The sequence below is a fragment of the Dendropsophus ebraccatus genome, chromosome 2, assembly GCF_027789765.1.
Source record: "Dendropsophus ebraccatus isolate aDenEbr1 chromosome 2, aDenEbr1.pat, whole genome shotgun sequence".
NCBI classification, from domain to species: domain Eukaryota; kingdom Metazoa; phylum Chordata; class Amphibia; order Anura; family Hylidae; genus Dendropsophus; species Dendropsophus ebraccatus.
The window spans coordinates 197,548,826-197,569,460 of NC_091455.1; the positions used below are offsets into that span (position 1 = coordinate 197,548,826).

At 45.0% G+C, this 20,635-nt stretch overlaps 1 protein-coding gene across 1 annotated transcript in view; it reads left to right on the forward strand.

The window, feature by feature from the left end:
- Positions 1–20,635, forward strand: part of MALRD1 (MAM and LDL receptor class A domain containing 1) — a 288,505-nt gene that overhangs the window by 232,429 nt on the left and 35,441 nt on the right. Inside the window, exons 35-36 of the mRNA XM_069959034.1 lie at positions 9,418–9,540; positions 10,475–10,541. Coding sequence (XP_069815135.1) covers positions 9,418–9,540; positions 10,475–10,541 — 190 coding nt within the window. The remainder of the gene's footprint in view (positions 1–9,417; positions 9,541–10,474; positions 10,542–20,635) is intronic.

Sequence of the window (20,635 nt, forward strand, 5' to 3'; positions counted from 1 at the left end):
ATAGATGGCCCCCCCCTTATAGATGGTCCCCCTCTTTCCCCCCTCCCTTATAGATGGCTCCCCCCTATAGATGGTCCCCCTCTTCCCTCTCCCCCTCCCTTATAGATGGTCCCCCCCCTTATAGATCGTCCCCCTCTTTCCCCCCTCCCTTATAGATCGTCCCCCTCTTTCCCCCTCCCTTATAGATGGCCCCCTTCCCCCCCTACCTTATAGATGGTCCCCCTCTCCCCTCCCCCCTGCACAGCAGATAAAACAAAAACAAAAAACAGCACACAACTCACCTGCCCTCCGTTCCCCCGTCGAGCCTCTCTGGTCTGGTCCCGGCTGATGTGCGGCTGCCCGGGGTGTCCCGTCCTGTCCCCGGCAGCGCGCGCATCACAGAGCTCCCCGTGCGCCTGTGCCTGTGACTTCCGGCGCACGGGGAGCTCTCTGATGCGCGCGCTGCCGGGGACAGGACGGGACACCCCGGGCAGCCGCACATCAGCCGGGGGACTAAGGCTGCATTCCCACGTTCCGTGATCCTGACGGATCACGGACGTGGAATGCATGTACTGGAGCCCCCCCGCCCCCGGGAAGTATCTGTAATGAGATGCTGTGAGCGGGGGAGACTGTATTCATAAGCGCCGCGCTGTAGTATCAGCACCGCGCGGCTGATTTAGTACAGCGCGGCGCTTATGAATACAGTCTCCCCCGCTCACAGCATCTCATTACAGATACTTCCCGGGGGCGGGGGGGCTCCAGTACATGGTACAGTCAGGGCCGTTTTAATACATTGGTGGGCCCAGTGCACAGCCCTCAAGAGTGGGCCCCCCCTTACCTTTCTGCACATTGTATAATGTACTGAATTTGCCCCCACACTGTATCAAGAGCCCCAATACATACAGTAGTTACCTTATAACACTATTTCCACCATACAGTGATTACATATTACATAAAAACTGCACTAAACAAAACAGAAAGATATCACCAATGATACCATTACATAATACCGCCACACCATGACCCCTATCAGTACAAGCCTATAACAGAGTGAAGTTACATCCAGTGACTCACCGGAGGCGTCTTCTCCGATCAGAGTCTGTCACCTTTTCTTTTCTCTCCATCCAGCCTGGGCCACCTTGAAGTCTTCTCCTGGCTGTGAATCTTCTCTCCAGAATCTGCCAGACAAATATTTTAGGCTCCAACACATACAGTAGTTAGGTCCCTTGTACCCCTATACAGTAGTTACACCCCTCTGTACTCCTACATAGTTACACCCCTCTGTGCCTCCATAGTTTTAAGGTGTCCCTGTAGTATATAGACCCTCATGTGCTCCCCCATTAGTATATAGCCCCCCTGTGCACTCTCCCCAGTAGTATATAGCCCCCTGTGCTCACCCACAATAGTATATAGCCCCCCTGTGCTCTCCCCCAATAGTATATAGCCCCCCTATGCTCTCCCACAATAGTATATAGCCCCCCTGTGCTCTCCCACAATAGTATATAGCCCCCCTGTGCTCTCCCACAATAGTATATAGCCCCCTGTGCTCTCCCCCAATAGTATATAGCCCCCCTGTGCTCTCCCACAATAGTATATAGCCCCCCTGTGCTCTCCCCCAATAGTATATAGCCCCCCTGTGCTCCCCCTCAATAGTATATAGCCCCCCTGTGCTCTCCATAATATATAGCCCCCTGTGCTCTCCCCCATAGTATATAGACCCCTGTGCTCCCCAATAGTATATAGCTCCCCTGTGCTCCCCAATAGTATATAGCCCCTGTGCTCCCCAATAGTATATAGCTAACCTGTGCTCCCCAATACTATATAACCCCCTGTGCTCCCCCATAGTATATAGCCCCCTGTGCTCCCCCATAGTATATAGCCCCCTGTGCTCCCCAGTAGTATATAGCCCACTGTGCTCCCCATAGTATATAGCTCCCCTGTGCTCCCCCATAGTATATAGCTCCCCTGTGCTCCCCCATAGTATATAGCCCCCTGTGCTCCCCCAAAGTATATAGCTCCCCTGTGCTCCCCCATAGTATATAGCTCCCCTGTGCTCCCCAATAGTATATAGCCCCCTGTGCTTCCCAATAGTATATAGCTCCCCTGTGCTCCCCAATAGTATATAGCTCCCCTGTGCTCCCCCATAGTGTATAGCCCCCTGTGCTCCCCCATAGTATATAGCTCCCCTGTGCTCCCCCATAGTATATAGCCCCCTGTGCTCCCCCATAGTATATAGCCCCCTGTGCTCCCCCATAGTATATAGCCCCCTGTGCTCCCCAATAGTATATAGCCCCCGTTCTCCCCCATAGTGTATAGCCCCCTGTGCTCCCCCATAGTATATAGCTCCCCTGTGCTCCCCCATAGTATATAGCCCCCTGTGCTCCCCCATAGTATATAGCCCCCTGTGCTCCCCCATAGTATATAGCCCCCTGTGCTCCCCCAAAGTATATAGCTCCCCTGTGCTCCCCCATAGTATATAGCTCCCCTGTGCTCCCCAATAGTATATAGCCCCCTGTGCTTCCCAATAGTATATAGCTCCCCTGTGCTCCCCAATAGTATATAGCTCCCCTGTGCTCCCCCATAGTGTATAGCCCCCTGTGCTCCCCCATAGTATATAGCTCCCCTGTGCTCCCCCATAGTATATAGCCCCCTGTGCTCCCCCATAGTATATAGCCCCCTGTGCTCCCCAATAGTATATAGCCCCCGTTCTCCCCCATAGTATATAGCCCCCCTGTGCTCCCCAATAGTATATAGCCCCCATTCTCCCCCATAGTATATAGCCCCCCTGTGCTCCCCAATAGTATATAGCCCCCGTTCTCCCCCATAGTATATAGCCCCCTGTTCTCCCCCATAGTATATAGCCCCCTGTGCTCCCCAATAGTATATAGCCCCCGTTCTCCCCCATAGTGTATATAGCCCCCTGTGCCCCCCCATAGTATATAGCCCCCTGTGCTCCCCCATAGTATATAGCCCCCTGTGCCCCCCCATAGTATATAGCCCCCTGTGCTCCCCAATAGTATATAGCTCCCCCTCCCATATAACATTGAAAAAAACAAACACTTACTCACCTAGGTCCACACGTTCCTCTTCTCTTCCCTCCTGTGGCCGCACTTCCTGTGGTCACAAGAGGCTGCACTCCCCTCACCCTCGCGCCGACGCTCCAGTGACGTCGGGCGCTAGAGGGAGAGTGCGGCCTCTTGTGACTGCAGGAAGTGCGGCCACAAGAGTGACTGACAGGGAGGGAGCCAATGGCTCTCTCTCTGTCAGTGTCGCTGCTGCTGCAGCGCTGAAGCGCCGCAGCAGCAGCGGACGGGGGCAGCGGCGGACGGGGGGGGCCCTGCAGGGGGCGCCATGGAGGGGTAAGTAGATTACCCATCCATGGCGCTCCCCCCTGACAGGCTGGTGGCCGGAGCCCTGTGCGACCGCACTGGTCGCACATAGCCACGGCCGGCCTGCTCGGGGGGGCCCCTTTAACCAGTGGGCCCGGTGCACGTGCACCATGTGCCCTCTGGTTAAAGCGGCCCTGGGTACAGTCAGTGGCGGATTATAATGTGGGCGGCCGCCCGAACCGCTCATATTATAATCTGCCACTGAATGCCGCCCCCATGAAGATAGCTGGTGGCGCCGCCTGAGGCAGACGATTCAGGTCGCCTCATCATTGCGGCGCCCCTGGATGGCCCCCTGTATATCCCCCATAGATGTCCCCCCTGTATATCCCCCATAGATGGGCCCCCTGTATATCCCCCATAGATGGCCCCCCTGTATATCCCCCATAGATGGCCACCCTGTATATCCCCCATAGATGGCCCCCCTGTATATACCACATAGATGGCCCCCTGTATATCCCCAATAGATGGCCCCCCTGTATATCCCTCATAGATGGCCCCCTGTATATACCCCATAGATGGCACCACCCTGTATTATCCCCCTTTGCAAAGCAGATAGAAAATAAAAAAAAACACAACTCACCTAACTCCCCCGTCGGCTGTCTTCTCCTCTTCTCCCGGGGGGGCGTCCTGGGGATTCCCAGGCAGCACAGGTGTCGGGCTCAGAGTGGCTCAGTGTCCGCCGGGGCAAGTACTTCCGGCGCAGGGTGCATCTCTAACAAGTGCTCCTGTGCCGGAGGTACAGGCTGGGGGCGGACGCTGAGCTCACCGGTACCTGTGCTGCCGGGACAGCAATACGGTGGCAAGGGGGGGGGGCAGCATCCCCGGAAGCACCGGTAACAGTGAGCTCAGAGTCCGCCCCTAGCCTGTACACAGGAACGCTTGTTAGTGCTTGAAGTCCCTGCGCCAGAAGTACTTACCCTGGCCCCCGGCGGACGCCAAGCCACTCCGAGCCTGTCACCTGTGCTGCCTGGGAATCCCCGGGACACCCCTGGACCCAGGGGCGTAGCTAATGTCTCCTGGGCCCTGGTGCGAGAGGCCAACTTGGCCCCCCCCCCCTCCTTTCATGACCAGGTGATGCTATTAGTGTGTGTGTGTGTGTGTGTGTGTATGTATATATATATATATATATATATATATATATATACACCAAGACAGATATTACCAATAACACCAGCATATTGGAAGAGAAAGTATTATCAACGTACATATTCCTGCCATACTGTTACCGACCAAATCCTGTATACTGAGACCAATATTACCAGTAATACCAGTATATAGGAAGGAAACATTACTGCCACACCACAATCATCACCACCATATTGTTACTGACCAAATCCAGTACACTAAATCACCTCATCCAGTCATATAGAGGTGGCCCCAGCTCTACACAGGCTCTATACACCATATACATTACAGTGCAGTTATATCAGGTGACTCACAGGGGACGTCTTTTCTGATCGGAGTTCTTTCCTTTTCATCTTCTCCATCCGTCCTGGGCCATTATGAGAACTTCTCCGAGCCACCAATCCACAGAATCTGCCAGACAGACATATTAGTCATAGATGCCCCCTGCTTCCCCCCACCCGCATAGATGCCCCCCTCCTTCCCCCACCCTCATAGATGCCCCCTCCTTCCCCCCACCCTCATAGATGGCCCCCTTCTTCCCCCCACCCTCATAGATGGCCCCCTCCTTCCCCCCACCCTCATAGATGCCCCCCTCCTTCCCCCCACCCTCATAGATGCCCCCCTCCTTCCCCCCACCCTTATAGATGCCCCCTCTTTCCCCCCACCCTCATAGATGCCCCCTCTTTCCCCCCACCCTCATAGATGCCCCCCTCTTTCCCCCCACCCTCATAGATGCCCCCTCTTCCCCCCCACCCTCATAGATGCCCCCCTCCTTCCCCCCACCCTCATAGATGCCCCCCTCTTTCCCCCCACCCTCATAGATGCCCCCCTCTTTCCCCCCACCCTCATAGATGCCCCCCTCCTTCCCCCCACCCTCATAGATGCCCCCCTCCTTCCCCCCACCCTGCAGGCTGATAAAAAAAAAAAAAAAAACTTAACTCACCTGACAACGAGCTCCCACGTTGATTTTCCTCCTGGTCTGTCCCCAACTGCTGCGCGGCTGCCGGGGGTGTCGCGTCTTATCCCCGGCAGCGCGCATCCCAGAGCTCCCTGCGCGCCGGAACCGGAAGTCAGGGCCCAAGGTGCGCAGGGAGTTCTGGGATGCGCGCGCTGCCGGGGATAAGATGCGACACCCCCGGCAGCCGCGCAGCAGCCGGGGGAGCAGGACTCTTGTGACCGCAAGCAAAACAATGCTTGCGGTCACAAGAGTAATTGATCGGGAGGGCCCCGCGGGCCCCCCTTCGTGGCCACTGCCTGGACCCCAAACAGCTGTAGCACCGGGAGGCCTGCTCGGCCGCCGGGTGCTACAGGCTATATGAGCTCCGGGGGCCCGCGCCACGGGCCCCCGATATGGCGGGGCCCCGTAGCGGCCGCTACGGCTGCTACGGCGGTAGTTCCGCCACTGGTGAGAAATGAAAGGTGGAATCTGATTGGTTGCTAGGGGCAACTAAGACAATTCAACTTTACACCATGTTTGATAAATCTCCCCCTATGTGTTGTGTGTGCTTTAACATAAGATGAGTAAGAAGTAAATTTAGAGAGATTTTAACTCTTTGATTTGCCATAATGCACAACAGAAATAGCTTAATGTAGTCCTGTTATTTCTGTATAAGTAAAGCCTAATTACCAGCTTTTATATCTACAGTGTGTCAGTCAGTCAGTGTCAGTCAATCAATCAGTGTCAGTCAGTGAGTCAGTCAGTGTGTCAGTCAGTATCAGTCAGTCAGTGTCAGTCAGTCAGTATCAGTGTTAGTGGTTTCTCAAGTGATTGTACATAGTGTGTGGATGATGGGTGCATAGTGGATGGATGAGGGATGGTCAAGAGACAGTACATGTTAGAAAATCAGTTTTATTTCTTTTAAATTAGATATTTAATCGTATAGATGTTTTTGCCCATGTAATATACTTAGCCTTGGTATACCTTTAAGTATTATGCCTTGTGCCGGTGAGATGTTGACCTATTATATTGAACACTCGGACACGTATTGCTTTTAATGAGATCACGGAAGGCGTCGATATTCTCCGCACCTTATCCCTTCATAACCTTGAAAGGTCTTTCATGAGTTCTGACTAACAAAGCTCTTCCCCCCCCCCCCATCTTTTCTCTTAAATTATCAGAATAGATACAATTGTACCAATGCCTCGGTTTCGAGGACAAAAAAAAAAAAGTTTCCTTATAATGCTTTGATTTACTTTGAAATGTAATCACAGAGCGACAAATGTTGCCTTCACTTTGTAGTTGAAAATACACTTTCCTGATAAAATAATCTTTGGAGGTGATGACATATTTAAAAAAAAAAAAAAAATCCGTTTTTTTCCAAGATAAAATATGACGGATGGAGAACTAAAGTAAACAAGACTTCCGATGGAAAAAAAAGATTCAATAAAGTTTCTAACTAGACAGAGATCTGAATATTTTTTTTGCAAGGTTTTGAAGTTGAATTTTTATGTAAGGATTTTGAAGGTTACGCAGTGACTTCTATTCATCTCTATCGACAATAAGAAATATATATATATATATATATATATATATATATTAAAATAGGCCTCTGAATGACTGCCTTGTATATTTCCATGTTGTATGGAGCTGTAATGAGGCACCTAGAGAGGTTTACAGACCATATGTGATTGATGACCTCTCTTTAGGACAAGCTGTCAATCAAAAAGTCTAGGAAAACCTCTTTAAATGTCCTCGTCAAAACCACAGCATGTGGGTAGGAAGCAGACCCTTTATGTTAAAGGGAATATGTAACTAGGTTTATACTGCCTTAAATAAGGACAGCATAAACTAGTGACAGAAATACTAAACAGATCTGTGTATTACTTACATCATTCTATTCATCCGTTCTCCAAATATGTAGGAGAATTGGATTCTTGCCGCACCCCTTCCCCCCGCCCTTCAGCTGATTGACAGTTGACTGCACACACAGCATGGATAGATAACTACGAATCAGCAGCTGGTGGGCAGAGTTTGCTGGTGCTCATGAATATCCAGGAATACTAGGCTCACGCTCATAACGGAGAGGACAACTTATTGTCCATGTTATTCAGGAGGATATCTCTGGATAAGCTGCACAGAACAATGTAAGTGATACATCATTCTGTTCAGCTTCTCCGTCACTAGTATATGCTACCCTGACATAGGACAGAATAATCCTACTGACAGAGTCTCTTTAAGTGCACTTGCACTACTATTATAGGTGATCTCTTGTAATCTCTTATACTGGGGAGAATGCTCTATAACCTGTAGGCAGTAGCATAGTACCTTCAATCGCATATAGTATAATAATTTTTCTATCTACTTTTCCCAATCTGTAGCCTAAAAATACACTTTCAGCCATCACCCCTGTGTGTAGCGTCTGGTGAGTGGAAGGCGCTACGTGCCCACACGTTCTCACACATCGGAGATCTCACTGCTGTTAGTTTACCCTGCTGTTAAATAGAGAACATTAGATGCCTAACAAGGGTGCATTTATATGGAGCCTTATGTTACCGACAGTTGGCTAAATGCTTGTAGCTTATTAATCCAGTTTTATGAAATCTATCATGAAATATTCGTCTGGTAATTATTCAAATTGTAAGAGAGGAAAGAGAAAGAAGATTTATCTAATATATGGAGATGGGACCAATATATTCCTTTTTAGTTCCGTTTATACGTATTAGATTAAAGGGGTATCCCAGGTTAAAATAATTCAAATCACCTGGAATCAGGTGTCATCCAGTATTTCATTTCTTTTCTTTTTTTTTAATTGTTCTTTATTTGAATTTTCAAAACGTACAACCATTAGCAATATACAATACATTTGACAAACGCATAAGTGGACTCATAGATTCCATTTAAATATTACATCCTCCCTTCCTTAATCCAATTTATATACTTATATTTATTTCCTAATTGCTCATGGTAACAGTCATCCAGTATTTCTGTCCTTATTTAACAAAAAAAAAAAACTGATACTGACCTGCCTTTTGCTGCATCACTGCATTTCTGGTTCTACCTGGTCCCCACTGCTCACTACTTCCTGTTTCCTGTCTCAGTGGAAGGAAGTAAACTCCCAGATAAGCACTGGGTGAGGAAGATTGTTGCTGTGGTCAGGGATTAACTGACCTGGAGTTTCTTGGGTGTCAAGAGCACCGTGCATAGGGCATCAACAGAATAACAGAGGTCGGGACTTTTTTTGTTTACAAGAAAGTTAAAGTAACATATATATTATGATTGGCGGCAGGGTAATCTATAGATCCCCCCCCCTCCTGCGGGGGGCACTCAGCAATGGGGCCTAATGTGCCCTGAGTGACTACACAGGTTCCATCCTCTCAAGCTGTTCTTGATACTTATACATGGTAGGTGGATGGTATTTACCGTATAAATAGAGTTGAGTAAGAAGTAAAATGCTTGAGTGCTGGTTACTTGAGTATTTTTCAATACTTGAGTGCTTGACTGAAGTAATGAGCCCCATTGAAATGGTAGACTCAAACAATTTACCAGTTGCCCCCTGGTTGGCAGAGCTGGGGGTGCCTGGTTAACCTAGGCCATTATGTTTCGAAAACTGTTCTCCCCTCAGTTATATCTCCTGCACAATTTTTTTTGTTCTAATTTTTGTATATTTTGTCCCTTTGAGGGATGTTTAAACAAAAATTTGAATCAAAAAATGAAGTTGATTTGTACAAGACACATTAGAAGTCCGACAGGATGCGGCAATTGCAGGCATCCTGCCGGACTTCTAATGTCTCTTGCATTATTTCATTTTGTCATTCTAATTTTTGTTTCTTTAGTTTAAACATCCCTCGAAGGGACAAAAATTGCAAAAATTGGAACAAAAAAAAAAGCTATAACTGACGGCCAATCATTTGGCCGTCAGTTATTGATTGTCCCAGCATGCTCGCTTAACATCACCTATTAATAGTTTTGTCTTTTTTATTACAGCTACAATGGTTGTCGTCAATGGCTCTGTGCTGTGCACTCCCTCAAACACATGGGTGTCTCTTGAACAGCGATGTGATGGATCACCAGACTGCAGTGACCATATCGACGAGTCCGGCTGTTCAGGTATTAGGTCCTGTATGACTGTATTGTGTGTTTGATACATTACAATGTATGTAACTGGAACTGATTCCAGTGTTATTATGTTAAAGGGGAACACCTGGGATATGTCTTAAGATTGAGGGCCCTCCAGCTTCCTCTGTTCTATTTGATGCATGACGTGGTCGGGAAGCCACAAAATTTGCACAAAAACCTATTGACTTTAACGGGAGTTGCATAAACGGCGTAGCCCATGAGTTACATTGTGTACGTAACAGGCTGAAGCAGCCAGGGAGTATAGATGTAGTTCCCAGAATTGGTCACTAGGGGACACTTGACTTCCTGTGCATGCTGTATGACATAGGTGTCCCAAACGGTGTACCTGCAGTAAAATTCCTTTAAGTCATTACTTTAGCTTATTTTATGCAGATTTTATTCTAACAAAATCAACATGTTTCTTTATGTTTAGATTGTAGTGATCTGTCTAATATGTTCCTCAGGCTGGGTTGACATGTCATTTTGTGAGGCATGAATAAGTTGGCAACATCTGAAAATTGGCTGCTGAATTGTATGTGTACGAACAGACATGGACCTTATTTAATTCAATTACCCAAACTTAGCTGGTGAATGCATATTGTGTCGGCATAAAAATCTATAACTAAGGTAGACCTGCAGTTCCCGACATGAACACTGGTGGCAGCAAAGGGCCGTGTCACCCCTTACTGCTGCCACTGGATGTATAGCACTGTATAAATAGAAAACTACACATTTATTAAAGCACCAAGTAATATAACATTATTAAATCAAGGTGTATAAAACAAAAAATATTCAGTATAACGGTGCGGCATTATGTCTTGTGTTCTCCACTGGAAGGCAGAATGCAGCCCTGGTACATGGCCGCTCTGACTCACATCATGTATAAATCAATACAAACATTGTTAATGATTTTATGACTTTTCAGAATGTCCGATCAGATACTGCAGGAATGGAGGAGATTGTGTACTAGAAAATAAAGTCCCTGTATGCAGGTAAGGGTCATACAGACATTATGCTGAATTACCATATACTGTATCCAAACCAGCAGTTATGCTCCCACCATACAGAATATATTACAATAGTTTATGCTAGGTCCAGTCTACTGACTTGGAGATGGTTATGTAACCGTGTAAAGTGCCTAGATGGCAAGTACTATATATAGGGCAGACAAACCCCATGTGTCACCCAATGTTATCTCTTGTTATGCCTTGTTATCTCTGTAATCTGCTAATAATCCGTCAGTGTTGTCTCCTATGGGGATTTGCTACTGTTCTGGACAGTTCCTGTCCTGGACAGAGGTGGTAGCAGAGAGCACTGTGTCAGGCTGGAAAGTATAACATGACTTCCTGCAGGACATACTACGGAGTACATTACCACATTGGACAGGGCCACTGTGTCACTGTTGTCCAGGTGATTTTAAAAAACTTTGTAATAGGGTTTATTAGGCAAATATGCCATTGTATGCGTTCAAAAAATCTTTCCCCAGGCCCCCCCCCCCTCTCTCTCTCTTCTTCTGCTTATTATCAGGAAATCTCAACTAGTTTACATCAATCGAGCCCTGCCTAATCTATGGAGAGGGGAGGAGGGAGGAAGGACGAGGGAGATTAGTCTCCAGCAGAGAGCAGAGAACAAAAGGATTTCACAGCGGGACCTCCGTGAAAGCTGGTATTCAGAGGTCAGAGAGGTCAGTGCTGACTTCAAAGGAGATAGCCCGGTGATAAAGCTGTAAATTAACTCTTTGTTGTCCTGTTTTGGTGCCTCATCTCTCTCCCCCCTCCCCTCTCCATAGAAAACCATGAAGGCAGGGGGGAGAACTGCTTTTTCATGACAAAAATGCATTTTTTGGCTACTAAACCCAATTACAAAGTTTCTTAAAATCTCCTGTACTATTGATTTCTGCAAAAAAGAAATAAATAAAAATTAAACAACAGTGACACTTTAACGTGTATTGTACTGAAGTTCTTACTAGTAAACCAAGTTATTCTGGTTAAGTCACTTGCACCTATACATCTGTTCACACTTGGGTGATGCGAACCTCAAGCGCAGTGTCCATTTATCCGGGGGTGGGTTCCAACACCACTTCTGACCACCGTGACTAGTACCCCTACACCCACAGATCTGCCACAACACTGCATAGCTACCCCGGCATACATCACACTGACACAACCTCCTCTAGTTTCCCAGTACTGTACAGAACCCTGGTATCGGTATTTGTCCGTGAATATCACATTGGCGTCTGCACATGTCATTCCACGTTTCTGAATCTTTAACATTTTTATGATATTTTACAACCTACTTTCCGCTGCAGCACAATGTAGTCATTAATCATTCGGCAATGGCCTGTCGGAGATGCTATATGTGATTTCATGGACCTGATTTCTAAGATCACGGGTGGAAATTTTAGCAGTTATGGAATTGAACATATCAGCTCTCTGTAGAATAGAATTCAAATAGATTACTTAGTAGACATCAATGGCTTCCTATTGCAGGATCAGTCACAATAACCCATCCAGACTATGATATAACAGTACAGACCGGTATGTAAATGGCATTAGATACAAAGCAATATGCCCTGATATGTTAGACTAATCAGAGGCCTGTGTCGGCCTGTGCCATGGGGCTGTGCCGGCTGTAGACTCTGCGGCTGCTGCATGATCTGAATGCTCTCCCAGACAGGAATAATGTTGGGGGCTCGGTTCACACGTTGTAAGAGTGCGGCTGTATGTGCGGCTGTAATTGTGCGGCGGTATTTTTGATGGTTCGTGTGTATGCTGGGAAGTATAGGATATGCGGCTGCACAGTGCACACTATCTCTGAATCTACGGCCCTATCGTAAACGGACCCGTAAAAAATGAACAAGACCATTGTTTGCGGCTGGACATGCGGCCGTGGATTGACAGGCGGTCCGTACGGAGTACTTCAAAAATAGCCGGCAATGATGCCGAATGCCGATGCCTCTAATAGTTAATATATTAAATTAATCAAAGACATTTTATTTGTAATCAAGACACTTTCGTTGATCAATAATTTATTTCTAATGAATCCATCATTTTGCAATTAAATATACTGTTAAAAAAATAGATATATAAATAAATGTATATTTATCTATATATTTATTTTTTGACAGTATATTTAATTGCACAATGATGGATTCGTTAGAATTAAATTATTGACCAACGAAACTGAATTTATTTCCAAGAAAATGTGTTTTATTAATTAAATATTAATTAGTACAGGAAGCTCCATAAGGCGTTAATTCATATTCCCGGCAATAGAGCATTCTGTACTAATCATCACTTTACATTAATGAAAACATCAAATGTTTCTTCTAATTATGTTATGACAATAACATTATTAGAATAAACATTTAGATTTATATGTGCGCTCAGCTGATTGGCTGTTCGGCTGAGCGCACATATAATAAGCCGGTCCGCAGTACAGTGACTTCATTGTGCTGCGGACCAGCGAAGAGGACACATCGGGGTGAGTATAGAGCTCTCCACACCCCCTCCCCAGCACTGCACCCCTCCCAGCAAGGAAGGGGGGTCACTTAACCCCTTCCTTGCTGGGATGGGTGCAGTCTGACATCAGTCTGGCCCCCAGGGGGTTAAGGGGGATGCAATACATCCTCCCTTAACCCCTTGGGGGTCAGACTGAAAGCAGCGATCTGTAAAGATGCTGCATACTGTAAGGTGCACAACACCGCTCACAATGATGGGTGTTGTGCTCCTGTTTGTGTGTTTTTTGTGTGTTTCTCCCTTTTTGTTTTTCAGATATCGGTATCCTGGGGATTACGTCGGATTCCATGGACTACGTCGATGACCAGCGGTTGTTCTTTGAATTTTTTAAATAAAATGGTCAATGAGGGGTGTGGGGGTGTTTTTATTTGAATAAAAAAAATTTTCAACTCGTGTCTTGTCTTTATTTCTTTACTTTTTAGACTTAGTAGTGGAAGCCGTCTAATAGACGGAATCCATTACTAAGTTGGGGCCTAGTGTTAGCCGGTATAAAATGGCTAACACTAACCCCTATTATTACCCCAGTACCCAATGCCACCAGGGGTACTGGGAAGAGCCGGGTGCCAGTGGTCCCGGAGCGTCAAAATTGGCGCTCCTGGACCGGGCGGCAGCAGGCTGGTAAGATTTAGGCTGGAGAGGGCCTAAAACAATGGCTCTTCCCACCCTGGTGTTACCAGGCTGCTGTCGTTTGGTTTTTAACCCGGCTGGTTATAAAAATAGGGGGGACCCTATGGTTTTTTTTTTTAAATAAATAAATAATTAAAAAAAAAACGCATAGGGTCCCCCCTATTTTTATAACCAGCCGGGTTAAAAACCAAACGACAGCAGCCTGGTAACACCAGGGTGGGAAGAGCCATTGGTTTAGGCCCTCCCCAGCCTAAATCTTACCAGCCTGCTGCCGCCCGGTCCAGGAGCGCCAATTTTGACGCTCCGGGACCACTGGCACCCGGCTCTTCCCAGTACCCCTGGTGGCATTGGGTACTGGGGTAATAATAGGGGGTTAGTGTTAGCCATTTTATACCGGCTAACACTAGGCCCCAACTTAGTAATGGATTCCGTCTATTAGACGGCTTCCACTACTAAGTCTAAAAAGTAAAGAAATAAAGACAAGACACGAGTTGAAAATTTTTTTTATTCAAATAAAAACACCCCCACACCCCTCATTGACCATTTTATTTAAAAAATTCAAAGAACAACCGCTGGTCATCGACGTAGTCCATGGAATCCGACGTAATCCCCAGGATACCGATATCTGAAAAACAAAAAGGGAGAAACACACAAAAAACACACAAACAGGAGCACAACACCCATCATTGTGAGTGGTGTTGTGCTCCTTACAGTATGCAGCATCTTTACAGATCGCTGCTTACAGTCTGACCCCCAAGGGGTTAAGGGAGGATGTATTGCATCCCCCTTAACCCCCGGGGGGCCAGACTGATGTCAGACTGCCCCCATCCCAGCAAGGAAGGGGTTAACTGACCCCCCCCTTCCTTGCTGGGAGGGGTGCAGTGCCGGGGAGGGGGTGGGGAGAGCTCTATACTCACCCCGACGTGTCCTCTTCGCTGGTCCGCAGCACAATGAAGTCACTGTACTGCGGACCGGCTTATTATATGTGCGCTCAGCCGAACAGCCAATCAGCTGAGCGCACATATAATTCTAAATGTTTCTTCTAATAATGCTATTGTGATAACATAATTAGAAGAAACATTTGATGTTTTGAGTAAAGTAAAGTGATGATTAGTACAGAATGCTCTATTGCTGGCATATGAATTCACGGCTTATAGAGCTTCCTGTACTAATTAATATTTAATTAATAAAACACATTTTCGTTTAAATAAATACAGTTTCTTTGTTCAATAATTTAATTCTAACGAATCCATCATTGTGCAATTCAATATACTGTCAAAAAATAAATATATATATAAATATACATTTATTTATATATATATTTATTTTAACTGTATATTTAATTGCAAAATGATGGAATCGTTTATATTTAATTATTGAACAATAAAAGGGACTTTATTAGACAGAAAATGTGTTTTATTAATTCAATATATTAACCATGAGAGACATCGGCTATAGTGCAGAGGATCGCAAACCCCGGTAATAGCGATTCATGTAAACTGTTTCCCTGCTTTCCCAGATGCATCCAGAGGTGTTTCCATCACTTTCTTAAGATTTTATTTGTTATTTTTAGTTGAACCAGATTTCCAAGTAAATGACCGTATGTTTTGAGCCGCATGTCTATTTTTTCCCACGGCCGGAGTTTCACCCGCACATTTACAGCCGCATAAAAAATACAGCCGCACAGTTACAGCGTGTGAACCCAGCCATACAGTTTATAAGCATTATGCACTGATAGAGTAAATTAGAAAGGGTGTCCTGTCACTTTCTGTTATTTGCAGCTGTATTGTGTTTGTATAGACGCTGAGATTGTCTTCACTGTACAGCAGATTTCAGCATGAGCGTATATTGTGTGGCATTTAGAGGGCTTGTCTAGTTTAGGGGAAAAAATTTTAAGGGATAAAGAGGGTTTTGCAAGAAGAGCTCACAGTTTTTTAAAATTGTAACTTGGTTTAAGGGCTCCCTATAGTGGGTGGGAACAAGAGTAAGGGAGGATGGCCTGCACAGGGTGGTCTACAGCACTGTACTCTGACCCAGAAAGTCTCCCTCACCTTCCAAATCATGGCAGATCTGTAAGCCCTGCTATAATGTGCCTGCACTCACACTCAGCTATACACACTGCTGCTATAATGTGCCTGCACTCACACTCAGCTTAACACTGCTGCTATAATGTGCCTGCACTTACACTCAGCTATACACACTGCTGCTATAATGTGCCTGCACTTACACTCAGCTATACACACTGCTGTATATAAAGTTTATTTCACTGTCCTCCTGCACAGCTCTGTGATTCTCACTTCCTGATTGGTCCATGCTGAACACACCCCTCTTCCCCATTACTGTCATGTGACCACCCAGACCTCTGACAGCAGCCCTGCTTCTCTATTCTAGCCTGTTGTACTACATTACTGCATTATGGAGATCTGCAGCTCTGTTCTGTATCTACAAACTGCTGCTGTTTCTTCAGGTTTATGCCCTTACTATACATTATACTCCACATGCTGATTGCTATACTGTACAGTAACTTATAATATCACATATTCAGCTGTTTCTAAATGTTTGTTTGATCGGTTCTACATGTTATTCAGAATAAAAAAAAAAAATCATTATTTTTGGGGTGTGGAACCAATTGTCTGCATATCAGTAATTTCTTATGGGAAAATTTGCTTGGGTTTAAGAGTGGATTTGGATTACAAGCGCGGTCCCGGAACGAATTATGCTCGTAATCCAAGGCACCACTGTATATGTGTATATACATACTGGAAGACTGGAGATTTTTACCAATTTCTGGCACCAGTTGATTTGATTTCTTTCTTTTTTTTTTTTTTGCTAAACTAAACCTTTAAATAGGTTGTCCGACCAATTTTTCTTATTGGAATAGAAAATAATGTGTAATCTATCCCTTTCCTTTAGGGCCCTATTACGCAAAAAAAATTATCATCGGTTGAGTGTTGAAATAGCGATTTGCGGCACACGACTGATGCATGTATAAAAAGGGAACAAAAACTTTATTCATATCTGCCCACGCTCCCCGGTGTTCTTCACGTTTCTTGCAGCTACGGCTGGAACTTCTGGGCCAGTCTCTGAAGTGACAGGCTCCTCAGTTAATCACTGGCCGGGGCACTGATTGGATGAGCAGCCGGTGATTGGATGAGTGTCCAGCGTCTTTCCAGTATAATTTGGTAAATTATACTTATTCCAAAGTCCCAGCTATAAGAATTGGTGATTGATAGGAATCGATCAGCTCAGACAGATTAAAGGATGTGCACAGTACTGTATGAACTGTTTTGGGGGAATTTATTAAAGGGGTATTCCAATAACCGCTTATACAGTTACACTTGAAGGATTCATTGTTACTGACCACCACTCTGCTCTTGCTGTGGTCTGGCTGGTTTATATGTAACTATAGTTAACAATTTTATATAGATTATACAGTATATTTGCACTAGGGTAAAGGAGATTTATCAAACATGGTATAAAGTGAAACTGGCTCAGTTGCCCCTAGCAACCAATCAGATTCCACCTTTCATTCCTCACAGACGCTTCGGAAAATGAAAGGTGGAATCTGATTGGTTGCTAGGGGCAACTGAGCCAGTTTCACTTTACACCATGTTTGATAAATCTCCCCCTATGTCTTTATACATCTACACTCAGGGGCGTAACTACCACTATAGCAGCCGTAGCGGCTGCTATGGGGCCCACCACATCAGGGGGCCCCATTGCCCGCTCCTGCAATACAGTGGGCCCCTACAGTCATCATTTGCAGCAGCAGGTGGACAGCTTAGGGTCCGTCGGGAAGGAATGGGGGCCCCAATCAAAAGTTTGCTATGGGGCCCAGTCATTTCTAGTTACGCCACTGTCTACACTATAGCTGTATACACCAGCTCAGGGACGGAATAACTTTATTATAGGTCCCGGGCTGTTCACCAAGTTTGGGCCCCCCAACCCCATTGTAACTATGGCAGCACTAGCGTGGTGTTCATAGTACTGGATAGATAATGTCATGTTGCCTTGATTTGTGCAAAATTGTGGTAAAAAAAGTAAAGATTTTTGCAAATCATGACAGAACTGTAGCCAGGAGATAATACATCACTGATAATATAAAGTCTTTTTGGGTGGCCATGGGTCCCCCCAGGAGCTCAGGGCCCTGGGCTACCGCCCGAAACGGACCTATTATAATCCACCACTGCGTGACCAGCTAGACCACTGCTTTTAGAGCAGAGTGGTGGTCGGTACTGCAGACAACAGTCTGTCAACAATGGGACGGAAAGAGCTGCATATCAAAAGAAAAGGGCAAATTAGCTCAATTAATGTATTTGCAAAATTATTTAATTTGACAAACCCAAACTATACAGTATATGGTTGTTTCAGCAACTGCCCCACCCCAGGTGAAGCCACATCTGGCCATACCAGGTCAGAGGTCGGAGCAGGCATAGAGATGCTCTATATAACTTCTTTTGAGGATTTTTACCTTTACGTGTTTTAGGTTTTTGTTCAAACTTTGGCTACTTCTGGGGGCAAAACAAACCCTGTGACCAATTACTAAAACAAGAGACTGTTCCTGAAGCCATGACCGCAGACGTGTAAACCTGGGCTCCCTCATTGTCTGTGTAGCGGTAGATTATAGCGGTTTTCTTTTGAGGATTATGCTATGGCTGGGTTCTGGGGAGATTTAAGTGCAGCATCTTTTAGTCTGCATTTCTTTCTGCTCACAGAAATCAAAGCAGAACCCTGGGGAGGTTTACATCCCGGGAAACGAATAAAGCTGGAAGGATTTTCAATAAAAAGTTGTTTTTATTACTGGATCGCTGCCCTTATTTTCTCATGTAATCCCTGTAACGCTATTATACCTGCATGGAAGCTTCTGGATTTTATTGGCAAATAATTTTGGAGTTTCATTTATTTTTTGAAATTATTTACTTTAAATTTTCAATGTAATTATTTACTTTTAATTTGACTTATTATTTTATGTATACGATATATTTGTATACTGTGTTGGCCTATGCATTAATAGATAAAGTATTGTATATTCTAAACCGAATAAGCCAAGGGAAATGTCTTTTTTTTTTCTTCTTTTTTTGTATCTGTATTAGGTGTTCCAGCTTTATTTCTTATGCTCCTATGTATGAGTCTCTACAACGAGAGTTTGAAGTCAATGCTGGATTTTTTGTAGTGTTTTTATACACCTTTCCAACCTTATGTTCTATATAATTTTTTTTTCCGGATATCAGAGCAGCTCTCTACATTGATCTGCAGGGGCTGGCGGTGTGGATTGGTGCACTGAGGGTGGTAGCCCCGCCCCCTGTGCATCTAACCACCTAATTTGCATATCAAATAAAGTCAAAATTTGTAGAAAATAGCGCTGATCAAGATCAATAGATCAAGGTAAGAAAATTGCCTTCAACCTTAGCACCCTTTGCACTATTGGGATATAACGTGTACAAAAAACACACTCAGATTAGATACTTTTCCTCTGATGTTAGTTTTCCTTTAAAGAAGTCTGGTGAAATTTTAAAAAAAAATAAAGGTTGAAACATAATAACAAAAGTATATTTACCAGACCCCCACGCCGCATCGCTGGGCATCCAGTGATGATCCTGTGTAATTTAGCCCGCTCAGCCAATCGGTGACTGCAGCAGTGTCCCGCTGCTGTCAATTTCCCTATAGAAACATAGAAGATTATAGGCAGAAAAAGACCACTTCTTATTTCCCTTCTTATTATCTTAGGATAGACATATGTGTTTCCCAGGCAGGTTTACATTTTGTTATTGTAGATTTACCAACCACATCTGCTGGAAGTTTGTTCCAAACGCCTACTACTCTTTCACTAAAGTAATATTTTCATTTGTTGCTTCTTAAGGCTGTACCTCACTTTTCTGGCATACAAAAGTAGCATATTTTTGTGCAAAATTAAGGTAAAGTAACTAAAGTAAAAATAAGGTAATCTGTCCCTTTAACTGGTTGGCGCTGCAGTTGGATTGTTCATTTTTGAAGTTCGAGGCTGTGAATATAATTTATTTTCATTGTTCGGGAAGATGGGAGATGAAAGGATTACTAAACATCACAGAGCGTCCTATTAACTAGATGTTGGCGTACTGAGCATCGGAGGACAATGTTTCATTATACCTATTGTTCTGTTGTAAATGAGATCTATATCTCCACTATAGCCATTCCTCTCTTTTAATTCACACCGCGCTGACACAAATGAAAATGAATGCAATTAATAAAGAAACCTGTCAGGAAAGAACAGCTTTATTCATTGGTTTTATGATTTTCGGGAAGTTTTAATGGTGATATCCAGCAGAATTTCCATTTATTTAAGTTAATTATCTGCCCTGTTTTGCATTTATGCACTAGCAGCTTCCATATTAGATCACAATGAAGACGACACATTTCATAAGTTTGGAAGAACAGGGATAGTGGTGTTGGGCTTACATCCCTACATGGCCAAATTATTGGTCAAGTCATTGGTCCAATCCAATAATTTGCAGGAGGACTTAACTTTTCAAATTTCGATGGCTTATTATACCATGGGAAATCTCTTACATTGCTAAGTCAGTCAATAAGGAACGGATGGAGTTAACCCCCATGTGGGAGGGGTATATACATGAGTTTTCCCCATAGGATAAAGAAGGTGAAGTCCAATATACCAGATACTTTTCCCCACTGATGCAAATGTGTCACAGGTAAATCGGTAAGCCCCCTTTAGATTGTTGGCTAGTTCTGCCAAAATTGGCAGATTTGGGTAACTTTTTTTTTTTCTAATGGAACTGGAACTCATTATCCGCTAACATAACCAAGTTACTTTGACACCAGTGTTTTATTCAGCTGCAGTTTCCTTAACTGAGCACCTCCTGGTCACCTCCCAGTGCTTGACAACCTCATCTGACCCCTTTTGTTTGGAATTGTTTCCTTCCAAGGGATTCTCTTTTTCTTGATGA